The sequence below is a fragment of the Musca autumnalis genome, unplaced genomic scaffold (genome assembly GCF_047663935.1).
Source record: "Musca autumnalis isolate F117 unplaced genomic scaffold, ASM4766393v1 scaffold_4, whole genome shotgun sequence".
NCBI lineage: Eukaryota > Metazoa > Arthropoda > Insecta > Diptera > Muscidae > Musca > Musca autumnalis.
The window spans coordinates 195,408,239-195,434,269 of record NW_027411977.1 but is presented as its reverse complement, the minus strand read 5'-3'; the positions used below and the strand labels follow the sequence as shown (position 1 = coordinate 195,434,269).

The 26,031-nt window shown below is 34.2% G+C and overlaps 1 protein-coding gene across 3 annotated transcripts; it reads right to left on the bottom strand.

Annotated features, from left to right (window-relative positions):
* Window positions 1-1,880: 1,880 nt before the first annotated feature.
* Window positions 1,881-22,544, bottom strand: Helz (Helicase with zinc finger). 3 transcript variants are annotated; one of them, XM_073987711.1, is made up of 5 exons: window positions 22,443-22,544; window positions 13,995-14,607; window positions 10,975-13,467; window positions 7,663-10,906; window positions 1,881-7,505 (listed from the first exon to the last, which is right to left on the bottom strand). In XM_073987711.1, exons 2-5 carry the CDS (start codon window positions 14,337-14,339, stop codon window positions 6,691-6,693), a joined length of 6,897 nt encoding a protein of 2,298 aa, XP_073843812.1. In that variant the 5' UTR covers window positions 14,340-14,607; window positions 22,443-22,544; the 3' UTR covers window positions 1,881-6,690. The 3 variants fall into 3 exon arrangements, with proteins under 3 accessions (XP_073843812.1, XP_073843813.1, XP_073843814.1); XM_073987712.1 differs by lacking the exon at window positions 22,443-22,544 and adding an exon at window positions 18,807-18,912; XM_073987713.1 differs by lacking the exon at window positions 13,995-14,607.
* Between the last annotated feature and the right edge of the window lie 3,487 nt (window positions 22,545-26,031).

Sequence of the window (26,031 nt, the reverse complement as noted above, 5' to 3'; positions counted from 1 at the left end):
TATTTTCGTTTAGAAAAATTGTTGTATAACTAATTTTCGTTTAGAAAAATTGTTGTATAACTATTTTTCGAATAGAAAAGTTGCCGTATAACGATTTTCGTATAGAAAAGTTGTCATATAACAGCTTTTCGTATAGAAAAGTTGTAGTATAACGGCTTTTCGTATAAAAAAGTTGTTGTATAACGGTTTTTCGTACATAAAAGTTGTTGTATAACGGCTTTTCGTGCAGAAAAGTTGTTGTAGACAGCATTTCGTATAGAAAAATTGTTGTATAACAGTTTTTTGTATAGATAAGGTGTAACAACTTTTCATACAGAAAAATGTTTGTATAACAAGTTTTCGTATAGAAAATTTGTCGTATAACAACTTTCCGTATAGAAAAGCTGTCGTATAACAACTTTTTGTATAGAAAAGTTGTCGTGCAAAATTTGTTTGTGCAGAAGAGTTGTCGTATAACAGCTTTTCGTATAGAAAAGTTGTTGTATAACAGCTTTTTGTATAAAAAAGTTGTGGTATAGGAGCTCTTCGTATAGAAAAGTTGTTGTATAACAGATTTTCGCGTAGAAAAGCTGCGGTATAACAGAGTTTCGTATAGAAAAGTTGTTGTATAACAGTTTTCGCATATAAAACATGTTTTATAATGGCTTTTCGTGTAGAAAAGTTGTTGTATAACAGCTTTTCGTACAGAAAAAATGTTGTATAACAGTTTTTCGTACAGAAAAATTGTTGTATAACAGTTTTTCGTATAGAAAAGTTGTTGGTGTACCAACTTTTTATTCAGAAAAGTCGTCGTATAACATTTTTTTGTATAGAAAAGTTGCTATATAAAAAGTTTTCTATATAAATTTGCTATATAAAAGCTTTTTGTATAGAAAAGTTGTTGTGTAACAGCGTTTCGCATAGAAAAGTTGTCGTATAACACATTTTTGTATAGAAAAGTTGTGTAAAAATTTTTTGTATAGAAAATTTTTCGTGTAGAAAAGCTGTCGTCTAAAAACTTTTCGTAATATTTTCTAGCAACAACATTTCATTTCTTATACGTGTTCCTTTAACCATTTCGTGTTGGCGTTGAAAGTCAACATTTCACATGTGTCTATAACTGTTCCGTTTTACTCAAAACTAGTTTCCTAACTCTGGTCTCTGTGTGGGAGGAAAATAACGTAAAGTGCAATAGATTTTTTATAATTAATTAAAATCAAATTAAATAAAAACAACGTGAAATGGTGACATTCTAAGGATGATTTGTTTCTATTGCCATTACAGATTATTTTCAACAGAAAATATAAAAATGAATTCATGTTTTTTTTTGTAATATTTTTATATATTTTTAATATATGTTTTTTTTAAGTTTTATATATTTTTTCGTTTTTATTTTGTTTTACATAAGCTTAATAGTAAATTGTTTTAATGATTGGTTGGTTGTTTATTCGGTTGTTTGGGGTTTGTTTTTATTTTACTTTTAGTAAATGACAAATTTAAAATTAGCTTTTGTTTGAATTAATAAAAAGAATAATTAATCATAATAATAATTAAAGATAGTAATCATAAAAATAGTACATATTTAATAATGATAAAAAAGTAGTAAATTATAAACTCTATGTTTTTCAAAAATTATTTGTTTTTTTTTTTTTTGTTTATATTTATAGTTAATGTTCTAAATATAGATAATAGTTTAGTTTCTGTTAGTTTTTGTTTTTGCATACATATACATATAAAAAGTTTTTTTTTTTATTTTTTTTGTTTGCGTTATTAAGTATGAAAATATTGATAAATTAAATTATTACAATAAATGTGTTAAATTTGTTTACTTTACTATGTATATAATAATAATAATTATTGTTCTCCTAAAAACTAATAAAAATAATATTTATATAATTCTATTTTTGTTTATTTTATAAATGGTTTTTTTTTGTTTTTTTTTTTTGTTTTTAGGAAAATAATATTTTGTTAAAAAAAAACTATAGTTTATCTGTGTTTACAATGACATCATTCGCAAGAAAATTAAACCGTTTGACATTAGACAATATTTGACTTTAATGACATTTTGGGGATGGACTTAACAAAGAAATACATTCAGCCTTATTTTGAACTTAAATTCCCCGCGAGTTTTCTCACTGCCTCCTTTAGGTTGAAATGACGGAGAGATAAAACTCACGGGGAGTTTACATTCAGAACAGAGCTGATTTTCGTTAACAACTTTTTTGTAAAAAAATTTATCAATGAATTTTTCCAAAATAAAGTTTACTTATGAGATTTTTCAAAGAAAATTTGTTATAAATTTGTTGTAATTTAAATAACTTTTTTTAACAAAAGGATACTCTTTGATAAATAATTTTACTTTAAGGAAACCCATTGATCGACAACTTTTCTATAAGAAAAAAATCGTTGATCATGAACTTTTCTATTAGAAAATTCGTAAATAAATGATCAACTGATCAACTAATTTTCTGATAGAAAAGGGGATGATCCACATTTTTTCTTAAGAAAGGTCGTTGATCAAAATTATAAAATATTAACAACATTATATATGCTTGAAAAGTCATTGATTTTCTATCATTGATGAACCACTTTTCAATAGAAAAAGTTATTGACCAACAACTTTTCTTGAAGGAAAACAATTTATCAACAAAATTGTAGTTACGCGTATATTTTTTCTTAGAAAGATTTGATCCACATATTTTCTATAGAAAATTTCATTGATCAACAACCTTTCTATCAGAAATTCAATAATCCACAACTTTTCTTTGGGAAATTTTTTTAACAAATCTAATTTTCTTAAAAAAAGTCATTCCTCGAAAAAATTTCTAAAAGAAAAGTAATTCTGCGACTCAATAAGCAGTGCATGCAGATTCCAGAAACCCATTCGATTTATCGATTCAAATATTGGTCTATCATATAATGGTTTTTTATTGCCACTTACGCAAACACAGAATGAATACAATTATAAAAATCAGTTGAAAATGATTACAAAAATGTTTGAATTGCTGCAAATTGAATTTTTGTAGGAATCGGTTTTAGCCATACCGTTGGCTAAAACCGATTCCTGTCTACAACAAAATTACATAAATATTTAACTAATTTGCATGAAACTATTTTCTGTTACTAAGGAATTAAAAAAATTTTAATACATTTACAATTCATAGAAAATTTTCTTTGAATTTGTTTTTGCCAAAAATTCTTATGTGTGGAGGGGGGTGTGGGTGTGTGTGAAGTTTTTTGGGGGACATTTTTTATTTCCCGTTTTTCATTATTTTACTTATTATGATTTTCTCTATATGTATATTTTTTGTTTGAAATAGTTTTATTAAAAACTTTTTGCTTTTTTTCTTTTATCATAGGTTTTTATTTTTTCAGTTTTTTTTTGTTGTTATTTATTTTACTTTGTTAATTATATAGCTTAGGTTATGTAAAAAGAGTCCTATATTTAAGTTCACAATAAAAATCTTATACATACAATATATATAAATTTTATATAACTTTTTTTTTCAAATATTACTTCCATTTTTTCATACATTTATAATTAATTTACAAAGTTTGCAAAATTTTTTTGTTTACTATTTTTTATAACATGATTTGTGTTGGGGGGTTTTTTATCTATAAAATACGTTTTATACATTTATATATATATAATTTTTCCATTACATTTTTAAATATAGTTTTATTTATGTATATAAAAAAACTCAAAATAGCTTTAGAGAGTTTTTTGTTTTTCTTTTTTTTTGTGTTAGCAAAAATATTTATATCTATTATAATTCTAAAGGGAGTTTTTTATTAGCTTTTTGAGTTTTTTTGTTTGTGTTGATTTTTTACTTATTTTTTTTTTTTTTTTGTTTTTTCGTTGAAAGAAGCAAAGTTAAGAGTTTTATATGCTCTGTTTCAGAATCTGTAAGATTCTAATATTTTTGACATTTTTTTCCTTTATATATATGTCAAAAAATTCAAAAATAGTATATTCTTGCAGGTTCTGAAACAGAGCAATAATTTACCAAAAATCCCAAAAGTACTTAATAACACAGTGTAAAAGATATTTCTTTATTGAAAATTAATGAATTTCCGTAAGATTTGAATAGATATATGGAACTATGTATGTTTTTACAAACAATATGAGTGTATACATTACACATTTGCCTGGAGATCAGAAATTTTAAACAACTTAATGTATAACCTAATAAAATTATTTTTTATATTTCCTTTCAAACTATTTGTGGCTGTATGGGTTTCGCACTTTATCTAAGAAGTATGAGCTTCACAAAGAACAAGATACAAGGACTAGCTGCTGTAATTATTAAAAAACCTCTTGAGGATTGGCTATTAGCAGTATTTAATTTTTTTGAACTTTTATTATATGGAGACATATTTTTTGAACCTTTTTCGAGTAGTTTTTCCTTTTTATTTGGTTAAGCAATTCTTATGCATTTTGTAATTTACACTGATGGGCCGGTTGGCTTTGAATTACAAGTTAAATAAAATTGAATTGTATGAGCTTCACATAGAACAAGACATAAGGACTAGCTGCTGTAATTATTAAAAACCCTCTTGAGGATAGGCTATATATATAATAAAAGTTCAAAAAAATTAAATACTGCTAATTTTTTCGAACTTTTATTATATGGAGACATATTTTTTTGAACATTTATAAGCAGTATACCAAACAGAGTGGATCAATATAGCCCATAATATTTATTGAAATTTGAAAGACGTACAAAATGGCTCCGATATAGAAGAAGAACTTTTAAAAATAATTTTTTTGAGGTTGATACTAAACCCTTTTCAGATACAATTCGAAATATTTTAATTGTAATTCGAGAATTTAATTTGCAATTCCATTTTAATTTTTATTTATCGCAATTCGAATTTTTCACTTTGTAATTAACTTTTTTCAATCTGTAATTCGAATAATTCAATTAAAAAATCGAATTATTTCGTTGGTTATACGAATTATTTAATTAGAATAAATGGAATAACTCGAATTTCAAATGGAATAATTCGAATTACAAATGAAAAAATTAAAATATTTCATTTGTAATTCGAATTATTCCATTTGAAATTCGAGTTATTCCATTTTTTATTCGAAACAAAAATTGTATGCCTTTTTTATAATTTGAATTCGTGTTTCAAATGGAATAATTCGAATTTGAAATTAGTTACATTCCATTTGAAATTAGATTTATTTCATTCGTAGTTCGAATTTTTTCGTTTGTAATTAACTTTTTTTAAATTGTAATTCGAAGTATTTAATAAGTAATTAAAATTATTCGAATTCGAATTATTTTATTGGTTATTTGAATTGCTTCAATTGTAATTAGAACTCGAAACTAAAATTGACAAAAATGTTATGTCTTTTTATATTTGATTTTTCGAATTTCAAATATAATTACAATTGAAACAACGCGAATAACCAATGAAATAATTCGAATTTTGAATTGAAAAAATGTTAATAAATTGAATTTCAAATTCCAAAATGAATAATTGGAATTACAAATTAAATTTGATCGAATTATAATAATTGTTATTCTCGAATTACAAAAAAGATGTTACAAATTACAACTAAAATGTTAAAGTTAACATCTGAAAAGGTGTAATTGTTTTAGATGGAAAAATATTCTTAAATGAAATTGTAACCTAAATTTGCTAAATTTGTTTGTAAAATTTCTTTAAAGTTCAGCAAATGTTCGTCTTTACAAACCCCTACATACTTTCAAAATTATTTAATATAAGAAATTTAATTGAATGCAAATATACAAACAACTGTTATTGGCAGTGTACAAACAAAGCAAAATTACTTTTAAAAAAAGCATAAAATGTGGAAATATTTTTTGAAATACTAAAAAAAACATCTTAACTTTGCTTCAACAAAATTGATTTTTTAGTTCTTGTTGTAGATGTGCATACTTTTTTTGTTTTGTTTTTAAAAATTTTATCTTAAATTATTGAAAACGTTTTAAATGTTTTTTTTTTTTTAGTTTTTTTTTCGATATTTTTGTTTTCTTTTTAAATTCTATACTAATTTTTAATTAAATAGCTAAATAAGTTTTAAATTAATTCATAATCAAAAAATTATATATGTATATAAAGAAAGGAGAGAATATTCAAAATAGAAGAATATCATCAAGTCATTGTCCTGTTGACTTTGACATACAACAACAAACAAAAGGTTCAAGGTGTAAGGCTTTTGTCTTTTGGTAAGTGGTATTTTTTGCGGTGACACCTCGTCCAAAAATACAAGGTGTGCACCATAATAACCATTATTTTAAAGTTTAAAAAGTTTTAAAAGGAGTGTGTGTGTGTGGTAGTAGCTAGAGAAATTAATTTTTGTTTTTGTAATATAAATATGAATACATGAAATATACAAAAAAATGTTGTTAAATAATTTCAAATGAGCTAAGCGCGCTAAACTAAACAATAATAATTTAAAGCTAAACTTATAGAACAAAATCCTTGCTTTTTTGTTTTTGTAAATTGCCAAACAAATACTAATTTCTATCACGTTTTCGTTTCATGTTCTATTCTGTTCTTCTACCCTCTTAGGGATGTTTTGTTCCTTTTGCCTAAAGTTTGTGTGTGTGAGTTTGCTTTAACTTTAAAATAAATAATTTGTTTTTAATAATTATAACGTATAATTATGCAAAAGCCTTGCCTATTTTGCCTTTTGATAGTTAAATATTAACTTAGCTTCAATAAAATAGTATTTTATTGAAAATAATTATAAAAACCATTCGTACCTTGACCCAATTCTCTTATAGCTGCAAATGGATCTTTGTCTCCACCATCACCATTTGCTGAATTGCCAACATTTAAACCAAGGCCAGCTAAACCATTACCCAATCCTGCACCTGCTCCAGGGCCTGTTGTTAAGGCAGCATTATGGGCATAATTGTGATGCTGATGTTGTAAAGCCTCTTGGGGCTGGGGTCCTTGACTCAACACGGCTGCATATGTGGTATTGCGGCTATCACCTGGATTAGCAGTCGTATTAGCACTAGGACCACCACCGCCACCACTAGAGTTGACAGCATTTGCAGTTGCCTGTTGATAATTGGGCGCATGAAAACTATTGGCCACACCATCAGTCAAAGCATTAACAAAACTATTATTGCCCATAAATAAATCCATGTCACCACCTCCAACACCACCCGCTCCTTTAAGGCCACTTGCATTAAAATTATTATACAATAGTTTTTGCAATGTGGCATTATTTTGCTGCTGATGTTGATCTTGAAATAGTGCTTCGATTAAAGTATTAGAACCGGTACCCAAACCGGCCAGTATGTCATTGGGACTGCTGTTAAGAATATTATCAGGTGTAGACGATGAAAGGGAATGACCACCTGTTGATGCCGTTGAATTGCCTGCACTGTTCATATTGTGACCATTACCCATTGTTATGCCTTGACGTCTATACAGTGGTACCGATGATGAATTTGAAGATGTTGATGCACCACCAGTACCACCGCCAGCTATGTTTGGACCACCCAGCATAAATTCTTTGTTGCTCAGCAGGGAATCTGGAAAAGAAACGAGATATGAAATTAAAGTGATTGTCATTTCATTTCATTTAGATTCCATATTAGTTAGAAAACACGGGAGGGACTCCTCGCACTGTTTTTTAATATATTTTTTAAGGATTATCTAGACATTTTTATTTTGCGAACTTATACTTACTATTTCCCATAAAACCGCCTTGTGGATTGGCGGCATTTTGCTGCTGAGGAGGCATACCACCACCGCCGCCTAACATTGGTCCCATTGCATTCTTGGCCATATTACCTTGATGGTTATTCATGCCACCACCGACACCATTTGCTGAACCACCAGCGCCAATATTGGGAAACATTTTACTGCCACCCATTAAATTGTTTGACGATGATGTATTCGAGTTTAGCATCATATCGCCACCATTCATTACTGCATTACTACCACCATTACCACCGCCAGCAACACCAAATAAATCTCTTAAAATAGGTTGAGAAATTTCATTGCCGTTGAGTATCGAATTGAAGACCATATCGATTTGTTGATTAAAATTAATATCCAAGGGTGGAGTCTCATCATTAAGACCAACATTCGATTGCATTGGATTATTTGGCGGTGGTTGCAGTGGACCCATAAATGGATTGACATTCCTTTGAGGCTGCTGCTGTTGTTGTTGCTGTGGCGGTTGTTGGTAGCTCATTAGTGGTTGCATAAACGAACCATCTCCTCTAGGCATTAATTGTTGTTGCTGCTGCTGTTGTTGTTGTTGTGATGGAGGTTGTGGCTGAACACCCATGTTACTCATATAGGACTGCTGCATGTGTTGTGGAGGTTTATTTACCGCTTGTTGAGGTTGCTGTTGTTGTTGCTGCTGCATCATTGTACTCACTTGTCTCAGCACATCGGTAAATTTGTTGGCAGCATCTTGACCCTGTGTCTCCAAGAGCTTTAAGTACCACTTGTATTGGGATTCCTTCGGTTCAAAGGCCATTTCATAGATGTTCATATTTGGCGGCAAAAGTGAGGCATATTCGTGTGGTTGGGGAAATCTTAGTGCTGTAGGTGATTGTTGCTTATTGGCCGTACCAACCATGGCATTCGGTGGTGGAGGTGGGGCTTGGAACATTGTTCCGCCAATATTCAGTGGAACATGGACGTTGTTTAGGAATTGAAAATCTTTATCTTTCATTGGTCCTCCGGGCAGATTGTTTTGTCCAAAGAAAGCGTTATTTTGATTGGGTGCCGCTCCACCAGCTGCTGGTGGCCTAGGCATAAATGGATCCATGGGACTTATTGGACCATTGGGTATGCCACTAATATTACGTTGGTTCATCATTTGCAGTTGATTGGGAGGTGGTGGTGGAGGTGCATTTCCCTGTCCAAAACCACCAAAATTGCTGTGCACTTGAGATGGGGGCACTTGTCCAGCCTGCCCGGGATGTTGTTTGCCAGCGTATAGGGCTTTGTTAGCCAAGTAGCCTAAATCATTGGGATTGTTTCGCATCTGTTGTTGATTGGACAGGGGCGGTGGTGGTTGCAAGGGAACACTTTGACCCCGCATGTTTTGTCCAGCTTGCTGCGATGCCATTTGACGACCACTGGCTCCATTTGGATTGGGAGGTTGCTGCATTTGTTGTTGTTTTGGCAACACAGTCCAAGGATTCGATTGTGGTGGTGGACCCCAAAGGCTGGCATTTGGATTTTGTCCTGTTGGGACTCCACCAGATTGTTGACCAGGAGCTGAACCAAAATTTCCACCACTCCCAGGTGGCCTAAGTTGTTGTTGGGCATGTTGCCACGGCATGTACTGGGAAAATTGATTGCCACCTGCACCATTTGGCGGCGGCGGTTGACCCAAGTGAACAGGTGGTGGCGGTGGCCCTCGAGGATTAAATTGTTGCCCACTCATGGGAGGTGCAGACTGGGGAGGTTGTTGAGGACCACCTGCGGGAGGTGGACCAATTGCTCGCATTGGCATGTGATTGGGATGCCCATGAAAATGATGACCACTTTTACCTCCACCAACCATGCCCTGATTCATCATAACAGCTGCTGCTGCAGCCGCTGCATTATATGCCGCTGCTGCCGCCGAATGAGGTCCATACATGTGGGGCATTTGTTGATTTGCCATGGCGGCATGATGTGGTGGCATTTGTCCTGAACCTCCACCAGGCAATAGACTTGGATGTGGTCCCATACCACCGGGACCATGACCATGATGACCGGGATGAGGTCCCATTGGATGATGATTATTGGCTGCCATGGCCAAGTACATAGCGGCTTGATCACGTAAATAGGCTTCGGGTTGCAAGGAGCGTGGTATAAATTCAGGTGCCAGAGGGTTAAGTACATACCCCCGCTTTAGTTCTACGCCATCGAGCTGAGACCGCAACTGCCACATGGTAATACCAAATAGAGATTTATTTTCATCACAAATTTCAATGAATCGTTCCCAGACTTTGCGACATCGTCCTATTGAACACAAGGCCACTGGATCTCCAACCACAGCCACCAGACTTTGGGCTCTTGTAATGGCGGTGTTCAGCAGTTTCGAATTGCTTAGGAAACCATAGTCAGCATCTTCTGAAGGACTACTCGATTGTCCGGGAAATCCACCACTTCCGCCCGCACCACCACTACCACCGCCAGTGAGAGGTAAACATGTTCTTCGTGTACGTACTGTTGAGAGAAAAATAGCACGAAATTGTTTACCCTGGACATTGAGAACACGTTCTACCGATATGCCACCCATACGTCTTTTGCGTAGTTCCGAACGAATTCTAAATACTTGATCCGCATATGGAGTCATAATACCAATGCTAGCATCATTTATTTTACCCCATGCACTTGGCCACTTTTTGCGTAATTCTGAAACTCTTTCCACCACTTCATAAACCTCAGAGTTGTTATAGAACGCCGTTGAATTCTTATCCTGGACATCTTCACCTCGTGTGGTAAAAAAGGTAAGAGGATAAAACTTTTCATGTCTGGGTTGTTTGCCGGATGCTATGAGCTTTTGTTCATAGAATAGCTCCGATGTAAATTTGATTATTGCTTCGTGGGCACGATAATTTTCGCACAGCAATATCTTACAGGGGAAATTTGATGGATAATGATCGTACAAACGTTCCAACAATGATATATGCAATTTACGTTCTTTGGCAAAGGCGGAGAACAGTTCGGGACTCATTTGCATGTGATCACCAGCCAAAACAATGCGTGTACTATCATTGGCCAAGGCCAGTGGCATTATTGCTTCGCATTCCATGGCCTGGGCGGCTTCATCGAGAAATATGTGGGTAAAGTAACCTTTGGGTAGGTCTAAATTGGCCAACTCCATGGATATACTAAGTGTGACGACGACAATTCGATGTTTCATAATATCCTCGACCGTGGGACGACGGAAATTACCAGCACCATCAGTGATACAATACTGGAAAATTAAAAAAAAAGTGGTTAGAATATGGCACGAATTAACTAATGACATTCTTATAATCTTACCTTTTGCACTACACTATTGACGGTAGCCACCCAACGTTTGTGATAGTATACCCTAAGTGGTGTTGCCTCCTCCAGACCCGCCTCAATCCATGGATGTAGATATTCCTTAATGTATAAATCAGCCGCCGAATTTGAATGTGTACAGATGAGTATTTTAGCTTCAGGTTGTGTCAAGAGCTGTTTAATGGCCTGGGCCAGTGTGTACGTTTTCCCGGTACCAAAAGGTCCAATCAACAGTATGGGAGGCAGTTTAATACTTAACGATGTAGTTATGGCATTAACTGCCTCCCGTTGTTTGGCATTCAATTTAGGTTCACACGTCTCCGACCATTGCTTCTTCGGTGTCCATGGTATATTAGGCTCTACTTCAGTGGCAGGGAAAATAATTTTAAAATCGGTAATTTTATCAACAGCATGATGCCATTCACAGTATGGTAAACGATTCAGTTGAAATTGTATGTCCACATGTAGTTCTGTATCGGCTTTTAGTTTCAAAGCCTCCACACATTTCGACGACAATTTTAAGTAGATCACATTTTTGCCCTTGTCTTCAATAACAGCCTCGTATACATGACGCTTTTTATCAGCGCCGAGATTCGCTTCATCTACAACAGATATATACACACTGGAACAATTGGATAAAATTAAACGTCCCGCCGACGTATCCTCTGAAACATCTTTGCCCAAATGCATTAGAGCAAATAGCTCACCCGATAATGAATACTTTGCCGTACTTGTGGCCATGCCAGCTGGAGTTAGGATATAATTAGATGTAACATTGAGTTTTGTACGCAAGTTGAATCGGGCAATTTGTTCATAGCGGGCTATTTCTTCGACATAAAGCAGCTCATGGATACGTGAACGATAATTGTTTTGCGTCAAACGTTTATCCAGTATTGTTGACTGAGTCAGGGTAAATGTTTGGGCTCTGGGACACGGGTAACGTTCGAGCATCTCCTTCTCATGTTTTAAGTCATTGAGATAGCCTTCAGTCTTCATGTGGGTACCAATGGTTGTTTCAAATTTCACCAGTCGAGTGTTGGATACATCCCATCTGGTGGCCGAACTATTGATTATATCACGTTTGATTTCTTCAATTTTTTCTGCATCACTTACTGGGACTACATCCACACATAAGTGTCGCACCAAAATTGGCTCCGAACCAAAATCAAAACAAACAGCCTGGCGAAATGTACCATAGATTTCAGTATGAAATTCCACGGTAACATGATGTTCTATTGGTGTAGTACTATTGGTGGTAGTGGTGGTTGTAGATGTGGAGGTGGATGATGACGATGATGATGACTCAGTGGTACTATCCGCCACCGAAGTCGTCGTTGTTGTGGACTTTTTTGTTTCCTCCTTTTCAGAAGATGATGTAGATGTTGAAGAAGAGGATGTGGACAATTTTTGTGGCATCCATTCTTGATTGGTCTTGGCATCCAATTCATAGGTTGCATCTGGTGTCTTTATACTCTTCAACGCGAAATGATTACGATGAGCATCCTGTAGCAAGGCTACTGCCTTTAATGTTTTGCCGGTTGTTTTCAAAACAAAGACCCATTCACGTTTGGATGTTTTGGAGCTTATACTGGTTACCAAATCTTGTTCACATTTTGCTTCTATTCCCTCAACTTTTTCACACATAATTTTCTCAGGGGCTGTGGATTGGATCCATTTCTCTAAGATTTGTTCGGTGTAAGATTTGCCGTATAGCTCTTTTTCGCAGGCTTTTTGGAGACGCATACGCCGATATTCAAAACGCTCCTTCCATTCGTTAAGTTCATCCTGGCCATGGGCTTCCACACATTGATTGCCATAGTGACAAAGTTGTGATTCACTCCATGATTCACAAAGGCTATAAGAGTCCAGGGTAAACCCTCTAGGCGGTGGTCTCCATTTCCAATCTCTGCCCTCATCGGACATTATGACATTTTGATGGGCTTCTGTTTGGCAATGTTGGCGCAATTCATTACGGCTACTAAATGTAATTGCACAATACGAACAGGTAGTGCTACTGGCATCCTCCGATGTTGCTGCGGCGGCATCATCTGCTGATGATGATTGTTTATTACTGCTGCCAGCGGCGGAACTGACACCAAGCGATGCCAACATGAGACCAGACATATTATTGAGAGGACCACCCCCATTGGGTGTTGGATTTTCACGTTTCTTAATACCTTTTATGGTGATATTACTTCCTGTGGCGGCACTACCGGCACCCGAGTTGGCATTGCCACCTCCACCAGCACCACATAAATGTTTACTGTATTTGTCCAGAGCCAGACCTTTGCTTGCCCAATTATCAAGTTTATTATCCAGACTGGCCATTTTATCATCTAAAAAGGCTAAATCCATTAACTTTTGTTCAGATTTATCATAGCTGTACAACATATTAACAACAAGCCGGTAACCCTCCAACACATTGCAAATTTCGTTAAATTTACGAAAACGAAATTGTGCAATCCATTCTTTAAGAATTTTTTCGGCTTCCTGCAAAGAAAGTATGAAAGAGAAATAGATTAGTTGGCGTATTTGTAAGTATGAAATATTTTGGAAGCATCAGGTTATAATGTTATGGTATATTTTGGAAGCTTCAGGTTGTCATATATTTCTGTCTGTCTGGTTAAGGGAACGAGTGCTGCCGCTTTAAGTATGCTGTGCAAGGGATTTGTATGTTTGGCCATTTGCGGTATGCCCATTTTAATTTTCAAAATTTTAGTTTCTTTGCGCAAAATGTGGACACTTGCCACTGACGTGTGTATAAATTTGGATGTCTTTTGCAGACTTAAATCTTAACATTCCACAAGTAAAAATCAAAACTCAAAATATGGACGCTATATTGGTATATTTTATTTGCAGCATTATCTATTAAGAGTTAATAGGTTCTCTGTTAATAGGCACCAAGACTCAATTGAAAATAGTATCAATCCGAAAGGCCCACATTAAATGTTCTAAAAATAGTATGTATTCCAAACATCCGCCACCATTTTTTAATCCCTTTAAACATATCTACTTACCAAATATTTTTTGAGTTTACACAATGCATGTATTTGCCATTTTCTCGTTCGTGATACACTGGTTAAACAATCTGCAGGTTGTTCACTAATCATGGATAAAACTTTACGGGCATCAGCCAAACATGGTTCATATTTTCCTAGCTCATACAGACACTCGCAACGTCCCAGCAGGCAGATAATATGACGATCTTTTTGTACACGACTCCATGTTGGTGCTGAGGCCAAGATCTCATCATACAATATGGCAGCCCGCAACCAATTGCGACAACGCACCAAATCGTGAGCCTGCTTCTCCTTATCCGTCATTACAGCCAATAGATTTGCCGTAGTAGAATTGTTTTTCATTGTGTTTTTATGTATAGTATTGTGAATTTAAGCATTAGAGCGAGAGATGGAGAGAAAGGACTTGACTTGCGATAAGTACAAAGACTAACCTTTTCTCCTGCGTATTGATAGGTTCTTTTTGATAATTTTAAAATGTTTTGTTTGACTTAATTTACAAATCTATTTTACATTACTTTTAATATTGTTGCAATTAAAAGTTTTAATGCTTAATTAGGACATTTTGATAAATTAAGTTGTTGTATGTGTTTTTTTTAATATGGAAAGATTTCTATAAAGAAAAAACAAACGACAATTACAAAATAAATCATCATTTAAATATGTCTGCTGTTAAATAATTCGAGTATTTTAATTGAAATATAACAACACTTTTATAGGTAGGCAGATATTGTTTGTTGGAATTTGAAAATATGTACGTAGATTTGAAACTGTTATTTGGGTTAATGTATATTACGAATGCAAAGGCAAAGTAGTAACGAAAATAATCCTAAAGAAAAAGACTTTGGCATTAAAATAATTTAAGCATACTAAATGTATATACCATTGGTATACTGGAATATAAGTTGATCTAGTGGTCCTCGTAAATTGTTGTCCGAACTTAATTAAAGTTCCATCGTACCCCTCTCCTCCCAAGTGTTCAAAACTTTTCGCTAAAATTGTGCGCACGATTACTCTCGATGTCATTATCCGATTTGGTCCATTCTTTGTTTATCGTAAAATTTCTACCAGACATATTTTATGTTCGAATATGGACTATATCGGTCACTTTTCCAATTGATTTTTAAAAACATCTTCTTAGAATCCAACTATCTATATATTCAAAATATAATCTGTTTCGGGCTTAAATGTCGTTTAGGGCACCTCTGATCAAGTTGAAGTAGGTAGTCGTCCAGGTACCCTGATCACAACGATATATAGATTTAAACGATTACCTCGGTACAGAGGGACCTTTCAATAATATAAAGCTTGAATCCATCCATAAAGCTCTCAGCAACAAAGGAATTGCATCCATTCTAGTTGAATGGATTGATGCGCAAGAGTTCCGGAAAGGAAAACTTTTAACAGAAGTACACCACAAGGTGGACTTCTCTCACCACTACTCTGGATTCTGGCTATAAATGAAATTCTTGTGTTCTTCGACCAACTGAAAACTAAGGTGGCGATGGGAAATTTTACAAACCCTGTCTGACCTTAGTCAAGTTGGTCCCATAAAAAAGGCTTTGGAGATAACATGGAATTCGTTCGGAATATTCTCGAATTTCCGCCACCAATTTTGGACGGAGTTGCATTGGAATTTTTCTCGGGAAGCTTGATACCTCGGTATAATCCTGGACCATCGATTGACGTGGAAAAGGAATGAAAAGGAGCGGACGAAGAAAGATCTTACTGCACTCTACTTCGGCAAGAACTCCATTGGGAAAATTCGAGAACTCACTACAGGTCATACGTTGACTTTTTGTAACCATCTTTTAACCTTCTTGATTATAGAAAGACTCTGACAGATATACGAAGTATTTTTAAACTTTGGTAGGTTCCAGGCCACAGTAATATAATGCGAAATGAATTAGCAAATAAAGTAGCTCAGGATGGCTCTAAGTCGATAGATTTACAAATTGATGAATCTATTAGGCCAACAGTGTGCTACATCATTGTCCATTGGACGCATCCAAAGCAGTCTGGCCTGTGATTTCTGATCGTTAAGACTTGCTTTCTCTCACTTGATAAGTTAGGGATGAGAATCTCTGTGGGACTTATTTTGGGTCACTGTAGTAGATCTCTAACTTCATGATGGGATGATAGTGGTTTCGACAACAATAGTTACGAGATAGATACTCTCACCTTAATCTACGACATCATCCCTTTTAAATATCCCGGAATATTCCTATCATCCTTACACATATACAGAATAAACAATATGGGCCAAAGGTCTCAGAATGAAGCAGTATATTATTAGCTGAGCATCCTTAAACCTAACCTTTCTGTCATAAACAAGTTTGCTAGGAAGTAACGTCCAAAACTTCCTAGCAAACTCATGAAGCCTTATGATCAGAAAAAATACCTATAGTGATCATCGTAGGGAAGCTAAGCGACTTCGTGGTACCATATAATCGAATCGACTATCAGTCAATTACTGCCACCCCAAAAGAGGGGAAAAGCGCCTTTGGGAAATAATTCTTGAGACGGCGAACCATTCTACCCAGCGGGGAGAAACACGAACTGTATAGAACCCGGTCTCAACATCAGCCACTCATCTCGCAGATCAGAGACACCATACTAGTGCCAACAAGCTCAAAAGCCTATAATGGGTATTTTTGTCGCTTATATCGGGTGCTACAGATTGAGCCATGCCAACCACGATATTTACTATATTATCATCGCTACTGACACGTCAGCAAAAGATGGAACAAGCTCGTCTTCTTCTCCAATTTCATTACTGGCACACCAAATATAGTTTACTCTTAAAAAAGTGGACTCTTCTTTAAATCTGAAGTTAGGAGGAGAAATTGATTATTTGTATATGATTAGCGAAAAACGATTCCAAATTATTCAGGATCCAAAATACATACGAATTTGCCATTCGTTTCGCGGTTTTGCAAAAATTCCATAAACAAAATACGTATCGTGGGGATTAGTTCAACATGAACTTCCTAATTAAGCGCAGCCAAGCCTACACAATTAATTCCAGAAGCTTAGGAAACTGAATCAGTGAACATGGTTGTATACTAAGAAAGTAAGAAGAATATATTAAAGTGTATCTACTTCTCTGGACGAGCTGACTTCTCATACATACAAGCGGAAAGTCATAAATTCTTCAAACCTGTAGCCTTTCTTAAGTGAAGAACAGCCAGCCTTGAGAAATCTTAAAAATGGTTTCCGATGACAGCGTTGAGTGTGAGAGAATAACATGCTCAATGTAAACCCACAAAAGGCACAGCATCTTATGGGTTCACTTTCCTCCAAGTCTCACCTGTTATCATCAGCAATTACATCAAGAGTCTGAAATGGCTTTCACAGCGTAACATGGATTCGGGAACTGCTTTTCCGACGCATTATTACCATCATAAATAAATTATTTATATACGTAGTATGAAAATATCCCTTCTGTTTCATCTTTGTTGACATTTGAAGTATTGTGAGAATACCTTTTGCATTTGTATCAAGTTTAGAACAAACATTTCGAAAAAGTATCCTTAAACTAAAGTTTCCATAAGGTTCTGATATGCCTAATGATTTAAATTCCGATGTGTCGGCTGACCAATTTTAATGTTCTATTAAGAACATATTTCCCTATTAAGGGAAATATATATTTTCTTAAATTTGACTTCTTCTCTTGATAAGGCGAACAACGTTATCCGTATTGCTGATTCGCTTACAACTGCAAAGCCTGCAAAAGTATGTTTCTGAGGAGCAAATATTTGCGGAAGTAAAGGTAAAGCGCTATATTTTCTCCGAGCCGGCAGCATTTTCCTTCTTTTTATTTGGGACTACACCACACATATTTATGTATGAAACATTAGAAAACATGTCCTGCAAAGTAATAGGTGTATCTACATAATGAGTTGTTGGACTGGAAAATACGTACAAACAAGCATTTTTTATGGGTTTCATAATTTTGACTGATTAGGGAAATGCTATCAACCGCAACATACAATCTGATCCAAAAACGCTGCAAACATGTACATTCATGTCCTAAAAAAATAAATTAATTTTACTTCACATTTAATATTTATTGCAAAAATAAACTTTTATCAAATAATCCATGCTATACCACAATAAGGGACACCAACATTTTGTAAACAATAAAAAGTTGTTGTTTTGCGGTGAATGGGCCGAGTGTGTGTGTGCTTTGGAAGGGAACACATAAAAGAGAAAGGGGTAAAAATAGATCGACCGGCTTTGAAAAGTGGGAGATGTTGGTGCACGACACATACTATACATCCATCCACCTCGTTTCAAACACTTTGAAGAAAAAGAATATTAGAAAGAAAGCAAAGAAAAACCCGACGAAGACTATGTAATTCTTTTTGTTGTCTTGTAACCACTTTTAGACTTTTTCCCGGTTTCTTCCTTTGCCTCCGCCATACAAATTTGGCAATATCTAAAGAAAGAAATCAAAGAATAATTCATTTTTTATTATAATTTTGTTGATTTCTTCGTGCCATTTTGCTTTTGATATTATTAATTATTTGCACTTAGTCTGCCTTTCATTTTTTTTTGTTATTTTTGTCACTTTATTTCTTCTTCTCTGCACCCAATATACTTTTTTTCGTTTCGTCGTCTTTTATTTCGTAGTGTACAGTCATTTTTCACATAGAAGACGACCTTATTTTCATCAATTTCCATAAATAAGGCCGTCAATTTCATTTGGGCAAGTAGCAACATACAATTTGAGAATATTTACAGCTTAATTACACTAATTTGCTACGTTTTCGCCAAAAAATCGGCATAATTTTAATAAAATAACCATACCGTGTACTAGGTCTGTCGTAAATGGTTCGTTGACTAAGAGGCCGCTTAGTGATGAGAGGAAAATAAATAATGAGTACGCAAAGAAATGAGGAAGTAATCGGTACTAAATTTGGAATGTAAAATTAGATTAATTAGTTAAAGTGTCTGTGTGGTTATAGACATTTAAAAACATTGGAGGTATGATTGGTATGATTTACCTATGTTGATGGTCACATTAGAGTCGTTTCATTCAAACTTTATGAATTCTTATGCTTGGTTTACATTTACGAAATCCACTAGATTTCAACTGTCAATTCCATAGGTTAAACGTCAAATGAAATCCAGATGAGATTTCATTTGACGTTTGAGCTATGGAATTGACAGTTGAAATCGAGTGGATTTCGTAAATGTAAACTTAGCATTAGATATAGTTCCGCTCTACAGCAACTACATGATAATTCTCTTGTATGATATTAATCCGGTCTAAGACCATGTTTATATTATAGCCTTTTGCAGGGTTAACCTTCTTTTTGAGTATTTATTTGAAATATAAGCAATGGAATTGACATTTAAAACCCAGTGGGTTTGTTAAATCCAATTATATATTAACGTACTGTAAGTCCCTGTCCATACTCTGGTAATTTCTCTGAATTTTTGAGTTTTTTAACAATTTTCGTATGAAACAAACAGACTACATTTTCAATTATTGTGGGACATGTATTGGAAGGAATGGTATGGGCCGTTAAAGTATTTTACTTTGAAGCCGGAAAAAACTTAAGACATGACTGCTCTGCTCCAAAACCTGCAACAATCTACAATTTTTAACTATGATAACAATTTTTCCTTTATGTTTTCGAAAAAATTGAAAAAATTAGGTTCTTGTAGTTCTGAAACCAAACAATTAAATATGTATTAAAAATGTATTATACCAAGAATCTATACTGATGCAATTAGACCCAGACCCAAGGGTGGACAGTATGTTAACTTCAGTCATTCCGTTTGTAACACATTCGTCGGATACCCTAAGAAGTATTTTTGATCAGCATAAAAAAGTCCATAACGAGATCCGTCTGTTGAGATCAAAATTGAAAGTTTTAGCCTCATTACCCGATCGAAATGACTGAAATTTGAAATTTGGTCTTCGTTAAGACTAAAAATCTTTCCCTCAGACCTTTTTCCATGCGGGTACATGTTTAGATATAGCCCCCCATAGAACGGTATGCCCGATTTCTGGTCCAACACTGTGGAACCTAACGAACCAGGAACCCATACAAAAGCAGATTAAACGTAGAATATAGAGATAGATTGGGCACATCTTAAGAAAAAAATGTTCATAGCATAACCAGAATGGCGCTTGAATGGAATCCCCAAGCATTCCGTAAAACCTGGCGACGAGATAATACCCAAGAACAATAAGAAAAAAACCAACAGCAACTAATTGAGTATGATAGCGATGCTTTGTTGAAGCCCTATGCTCCCAAGGATAGTAACATGAAAAAAAAACGCTTTATCCTACAGAAATGGCGAAAACTTAGTGTACAATCTTCGTTGGAGTTATAAAACATTCCTACAGAGAGTTGTCCAATCCCACGGCAGCGGGTTCTTTCGTACCGGATTGGCTGCCAACCCACCAACAAACCTTTGCTTCTACGTAGGTTACATGCTGCTACAACAACAACAGAGAGTGCAACCGAAATGGCTGAAATCTGGTTGGAATATACGTATTTTACGGTAAAGGATTTCATATCGGCCAGATAAATACCTAACAATTTGTTTAATATGGATTAAAATTGGTAATTAGTCGAGCTTAGCTTGTCTCGGAAGCGGAGGGGACAAGACGGGTATACACCCGACCTCCCGATTTTTTTACCACCGGTAGGTCTCGTTGTCCTGAAAGTCCATACTTTACAATTATGGACATGTGAAAATCTCGGGAACGGGAACACATTTTTCTTTTAAATTGCTCTCTAAATAGCCTCTCTTCGGCCCGGGATATAAGACTTTCTCCTATGGACAGGTGCACATCTCGGAAACGGGAACATTTTCTTTTAAAATATAATTCTGTCTCTAAATAGCCGGCCTTCGGCCGTGGATTTACAATCATCTACTATGGACAGATGCAAATTTTGGGAACCGGATCAACATTTTGGACTTTCCTTAACAAATATATATTTGCGTTCAACACAAAAAGACATACCTGTGGTAAAAATTTCAGAAGAATTTGCAAAAAAATGTCGGGTTGTGCCAATATAATGGGCTTTTATCCTAGGCATTTCTTTCCTTTACCGACAGTATCCATAAAACTATGAAAAATTTACCACAGATAGTGTTTTTCGTCCTGATTCCAACGATGTATTTCTTTTGTTGGGGAAATGTATACTTATCGAGATATAGGCCTCCGAAATTTCGAAAATTAAAAAAAGTTTGTTCGCGTAGCAGAAATTCGCTCCTGTCCATAGGAGAAAGTCTTAAATCACCGGCCAAAGGCCGGCTACTTAAGAAAACTTGCGATTTAAAAGAAATGTTTGTATTTTTTCTGCGAAGGGTCGGTAAAGGAAATTTGCTCCAACATTTCTATTGTAATTCGAATTACTCCATTTGTAATTCGAATAATTCTATTTGAAATTCGAATTATTCCATTTGTTTGTAATTTCAAAGGCAATAAAGGAAAGATATGCCGAAATGTTTCGAATTACAAATGGAATTCTCGAATTAAAAATGGAATTCTCGAATTACAAATAAAATGATTCGAATTACATCTGAAAAAGGTGTAGAGCGATTTCAATGAAATAATTTAATTAAATTAGGCGTTCTTAGATCGAGTTCCCCACTACCGCAATTTCATAAAATTTCTTAAGTATGGAACTCGATCTACGAACGTCTAATTTCATTAAATTGTTTCATTGAAATCGCTCTAGTGTGGACCGGGACTTACAAAATTCAACTATTGAAAATTTTCCGGTATGTAGATATAGCAAAATACTCGATTACTTCAAATCTTAGTGACTTGCGATTACTCTATAATATGCAACAACACTAGAAATACTCGTGTCAAAATGAACCGACAGTGAAAAAAGAAATAAATAAAACAAAAAACATAGTTGCCAGATAAAACAACATGACAAGCAAAACAATATTACCTTAGAAGAAAATTACAGAAAATTCGCATTTTTGTTATAAAAAGGCAAAACATTTATATATAATTAATGTTACTAAGTTTTCCTAATTATTTAAAGACAAATAATTATTTACACAGCTTCAATCACATTCCCTTCAAAACACTCCAATAATATGGCCACTTTGTTTTGTAAAGTTGTTTTTTTTTTTTTTTGCACATAAATAAATGAACTCTATTGATAATCGCAGTCTGTAAATATTATTTACAACGTTTCTAAACTTTTTCTTAATATATTTTTTTTCAACCAATTTTCTACTCCATAATTATTCCTCATTATTTTCTGCTTCGCCATCTATAAAATTCAGCAGCTGTTGTTAGCTCTCCGTTTTCATTTTTCTGTATGTATTTTCTCTCTCACACAATCACACACATTTTTTTCGCTTCGAAAAATCTTTCATTTTCACATTAAATCCATTTTGTAAATTGCACGCACATTACGTCATTTAGTTGTGTTACATTTTAATGCGTTTTAAACTCACCTTAAATGACAATTTTGGTTTATATTTAATGTTTTTAAACTATATTTTTACATTACATAGTATAGTTAGTCGACTTTCGATTACTCCACTAATCGATTAGTCGAATATTGGTGTTTAAAAGTCAAAAAGTCGATGTCGAATTTCAATTTTTGAGATAATCCAAAAGTCGATCTTTCACGGTCGACTTTCGATTTTGCAACCTTCTTTATGCCACGTTCATACCAGCATTTGAATCACGTTGTTCGCTCTCATAATTATGTACACGAATTAACCCGTTCATACGACATGATACACAATTCACAGCAACATGATTCATATTTTCATACTTTTTGTTTACTGAATTTAAAGAAAGTTTCAGCCAAAAAACGAGTAAAATTAATTGATATAAACTGAAAAAATATTTGTCCTTCTTTCAGATATCTAGTATTTAATATTAAATAATATTATCACAGTCTACCTTCAGCATTCATTGTGAACGGTCGATTTGTGTTACGCGCGTCATTCAGAACTGACAATAGGTCTGTACGATAACTTCGCAAGTAAAAAGTACTTGCAAGTAATCAGCAAGTTCTCAGTAACTTCTCTCCACTTATTTTACTCTCTCGAAGCTAAAAATTTGCAGAATGTTATCGAACAACAATTTGCAAAAACTTGCAAGAAGTCAGCTGATTTGACAAACAAGAAGTTTGGCGGATAAGATTTACTTTAACAATCGAAGATTGTTTACGAAAATTGTTTGATCATCCATTGCTACAAAAATAATTCTCTTTCCATATCATAAACTAACGGCTGGCCGCCCACATAGTGCTCCTCCTATTCCATGAATGCGCCGCTTTTTTCTGGGATTTGTCACCTTAGAAATTAAACAATCATCACAAACTACAAAATAAGTTATTTTACAAAATAACTCGTTTTCCAAAATTTATTTTGATCATCTCTTCGCTTTTTTATCTTGTAATTATTTTAGCTCTGTTCCTTTACGTGCAAGAATCTTCAAGTTTTACCACTTTTTACTCGAAAAGCGTTCCTTTACTTTTGACACCATACAATTCATATGGGAGCAGTTTACAACTTTTACTACTTTTGCCGGTTTTACCATTTTAAAAAGTAAAGGAACAGACCATTTAATAACCAAATGTTTGTTTAAGTTTTTGCCAAAAATTGGAAAGTCCGCCACAAAACATTCGAATTTAAATCAGCAGATCAAACTTGCAAATTCTTACAAGGAAAATTTTGCTTGCAAAAACTTGTAAGTTCTCAGTAACAAAAGTCTCCAAAACTCTCCAAAATTCTCTCACAATTCTCTCCAAATTTGCTCTCTTGTACTTTAAAAGTTTGTTATCGAACAGCATTTTGTAAAAGTTTTTACATGGTCTGTTCCTTTACTTCTGAAAATGGTAAAACCGGCAAAAGTAGTAAAAGTTGAAAATTGCTCCCATATGAATTGTATTGTGTCTGAAGTAAAGGAACGCTTTTCGAGTAAAAAGTTGTAAAACTTGAAGATTCTTGAACGTAAAGGAACAGGGCTAAAAATTTGTACAAACTTTTGGGTTATCGTACAGACCTAATGTGTACCCAGCTTTACTTTTAAGCGGGGTACACACGATCAGTTTTGACTGTCGATTTTTCGGAATTATCGATAACTGTCAAACAGCCCAACAACCACAAAATATATGGTCTGTTCCAGTACTGCAAGGATTTACTAATTTGTACTATTTTTTTTTTTCGATAACATAAAGGAAAAAGTGTTATCGTAGTAAAAAGTAGTAACTTCTAGCAGGTTCTGGAACAGAGCAATTTTGTGGTTGCGTGATGACTGACAAAAGTAAACGGCCACACTGGGAAGCAACCGATTATTTGAGTAAAACTGACAGTTTTTTGTGTACCCCACTTAAAGCTGGGTACACATTGTCAGTTTTGAATGACAGCTTTGTTGTTGCTTGTTAGTGTGGCCGTTCATTTTTGTCAGTCATCAGGCAACCACAAAATATTTTGTGGTTGCTGCACGGTTGGACAGTTATCGATAATTGCAAAAAATAGTCATTCAAAACTGACAATTGCTCTGTTCCAGAACCTGCAAGAAGTTACTACATTTTACTTCGATAACATTTTTTCCTTTATGTTATCGAAGAAAATAGTAGATTCTTGCAGTACTGGAACAGATCAAATGTGTACTGTACTTAAAAGTCAAAAAGTCGATGTCGAATTTCAATAGGTCTGTACGATAACTTCACAAGTGAAAAGTACTTGCAAGTACTCAGCAAGTTCTCAGTAACGTGTCTCCACCAATTTTTCTCTCTCGAAGCTAAAAATTTGCAGATTGTTATCGAACAGCAATTTGCAAAAACTTGCTAGAAGTCGGGTGATTTGAAGAAGATCTTGGCGGAAAAGATTAAATAAATAAATAATAAAATAAAAAAGTAGTTACCACAAACTACAAAATATGTTATTTTATTTACATTATTGTTTTCCATAATTTATTTATTATTTTTTTTTTCCTTTTTTATTTCTATTTATTTTAATAACCAAAGGTTTGTTTATGTTTTTGGCAAGAAGTCCGCCACAAAACATTCGAATTTAAATTTAAAGCTGATCAAACTTGCAAGTTCTTACAAGAAAAATTTTCCTTGCAAAAACTTGTAAACAAAACTCTCCAAAGCTCTCCAAAATTCTCTCACTATTGTCTCCAAATTCGCTCTCTTTTACTTTACAAGTTTGTTATCGAACAGCATTTTGTAAAAGTTTGTGCAAATTTGTAAAAACTTTTGGGTTATCGTACAGACCTAATGTTTGAGATAATCCAAAAGTCGATTTTTCGTGGTCGACTTTCGATTTTCCAACCATCTTTAATTTTTTGTGTGATTTAGGGGGATTCATTCATGGCATAATTATTACAAGGTAATGCCATGCACACAAAAATTTAAACAATTTTCTTAGGGGCCAAATACATACGGTCCGTTGTGCGACGCGTTGAAAACAACAACCACATGAAAAATGTGTAAGTGATGCCAAATTGTGCTTTGTTCCGGAACCTGCAAGAAGCTACTACTTTTTAATACGATAACATTTTTTCCTTTATGTTATCGAAAAAATAGTAAAAATTAGTAGATTCTTGCAGTACTGGAACAGACTATTGTTCTTGAAGTTTTATTTGCTCTGTTCCAGAACCTGCAAGAAGCTACTATTTATTACTACGATAACATTTTTTCCTTCATGTTATCGGAAAAAATAGTAAAAATTAGTAGATTCTTGCAGAACTGGAACAAACCAAATGTGGTTGTTGTTAGAGCTGGCAAAAAATCGATGGCACTATCGATAATATCGATTATTTTTTAAAAATGCAATATCGATAGATAGTTTTGCCTATCGATATTATCGGAATAAAAACGCCTAAAGCTGGATACACATTGTCAGTTTTGAACGACAGCTTTGTTGTTGCTTGCTAGTCTGGCCCAAGGCACATTAAAGAAGGTAGCCGACTCGTATCAGCTGATTGAACATGAAATGTCAAATAAAATTGTTGTAATTGTGAAATGTAAACAAACATCTTGTTCTGATTGGCCGAAGCTAAATCGCTGCAAATTTAAGC

What these genes read in the sequence shown, in the direction of transcription:
- Helz (XM_073987711.1), bottom strand. Translation starts at nt 14,339, where the DNA reads ATGAAAAACAATTCTACTACGGCAAATCTATTGGCTGTAATGACGGAT. An exon ending in GTAAACTCAAAAAATATTTG is followed by an intron (nt 13,468 to 13,994) that starts GTAAGTAGATAT and finishes CTTTCTTTGCAG; the next exon opens with GAAGCCGAAAAAATTCTTAA. An exon ending in TCAATAGTGTAGTGCAAAAG is followed by an intron (nt 10,907 to 10,974) that starts GTAAGATTATAA and finishes TTAATTTTCCAG; the next exon opens with TATTGTATCACTGATGGTGC.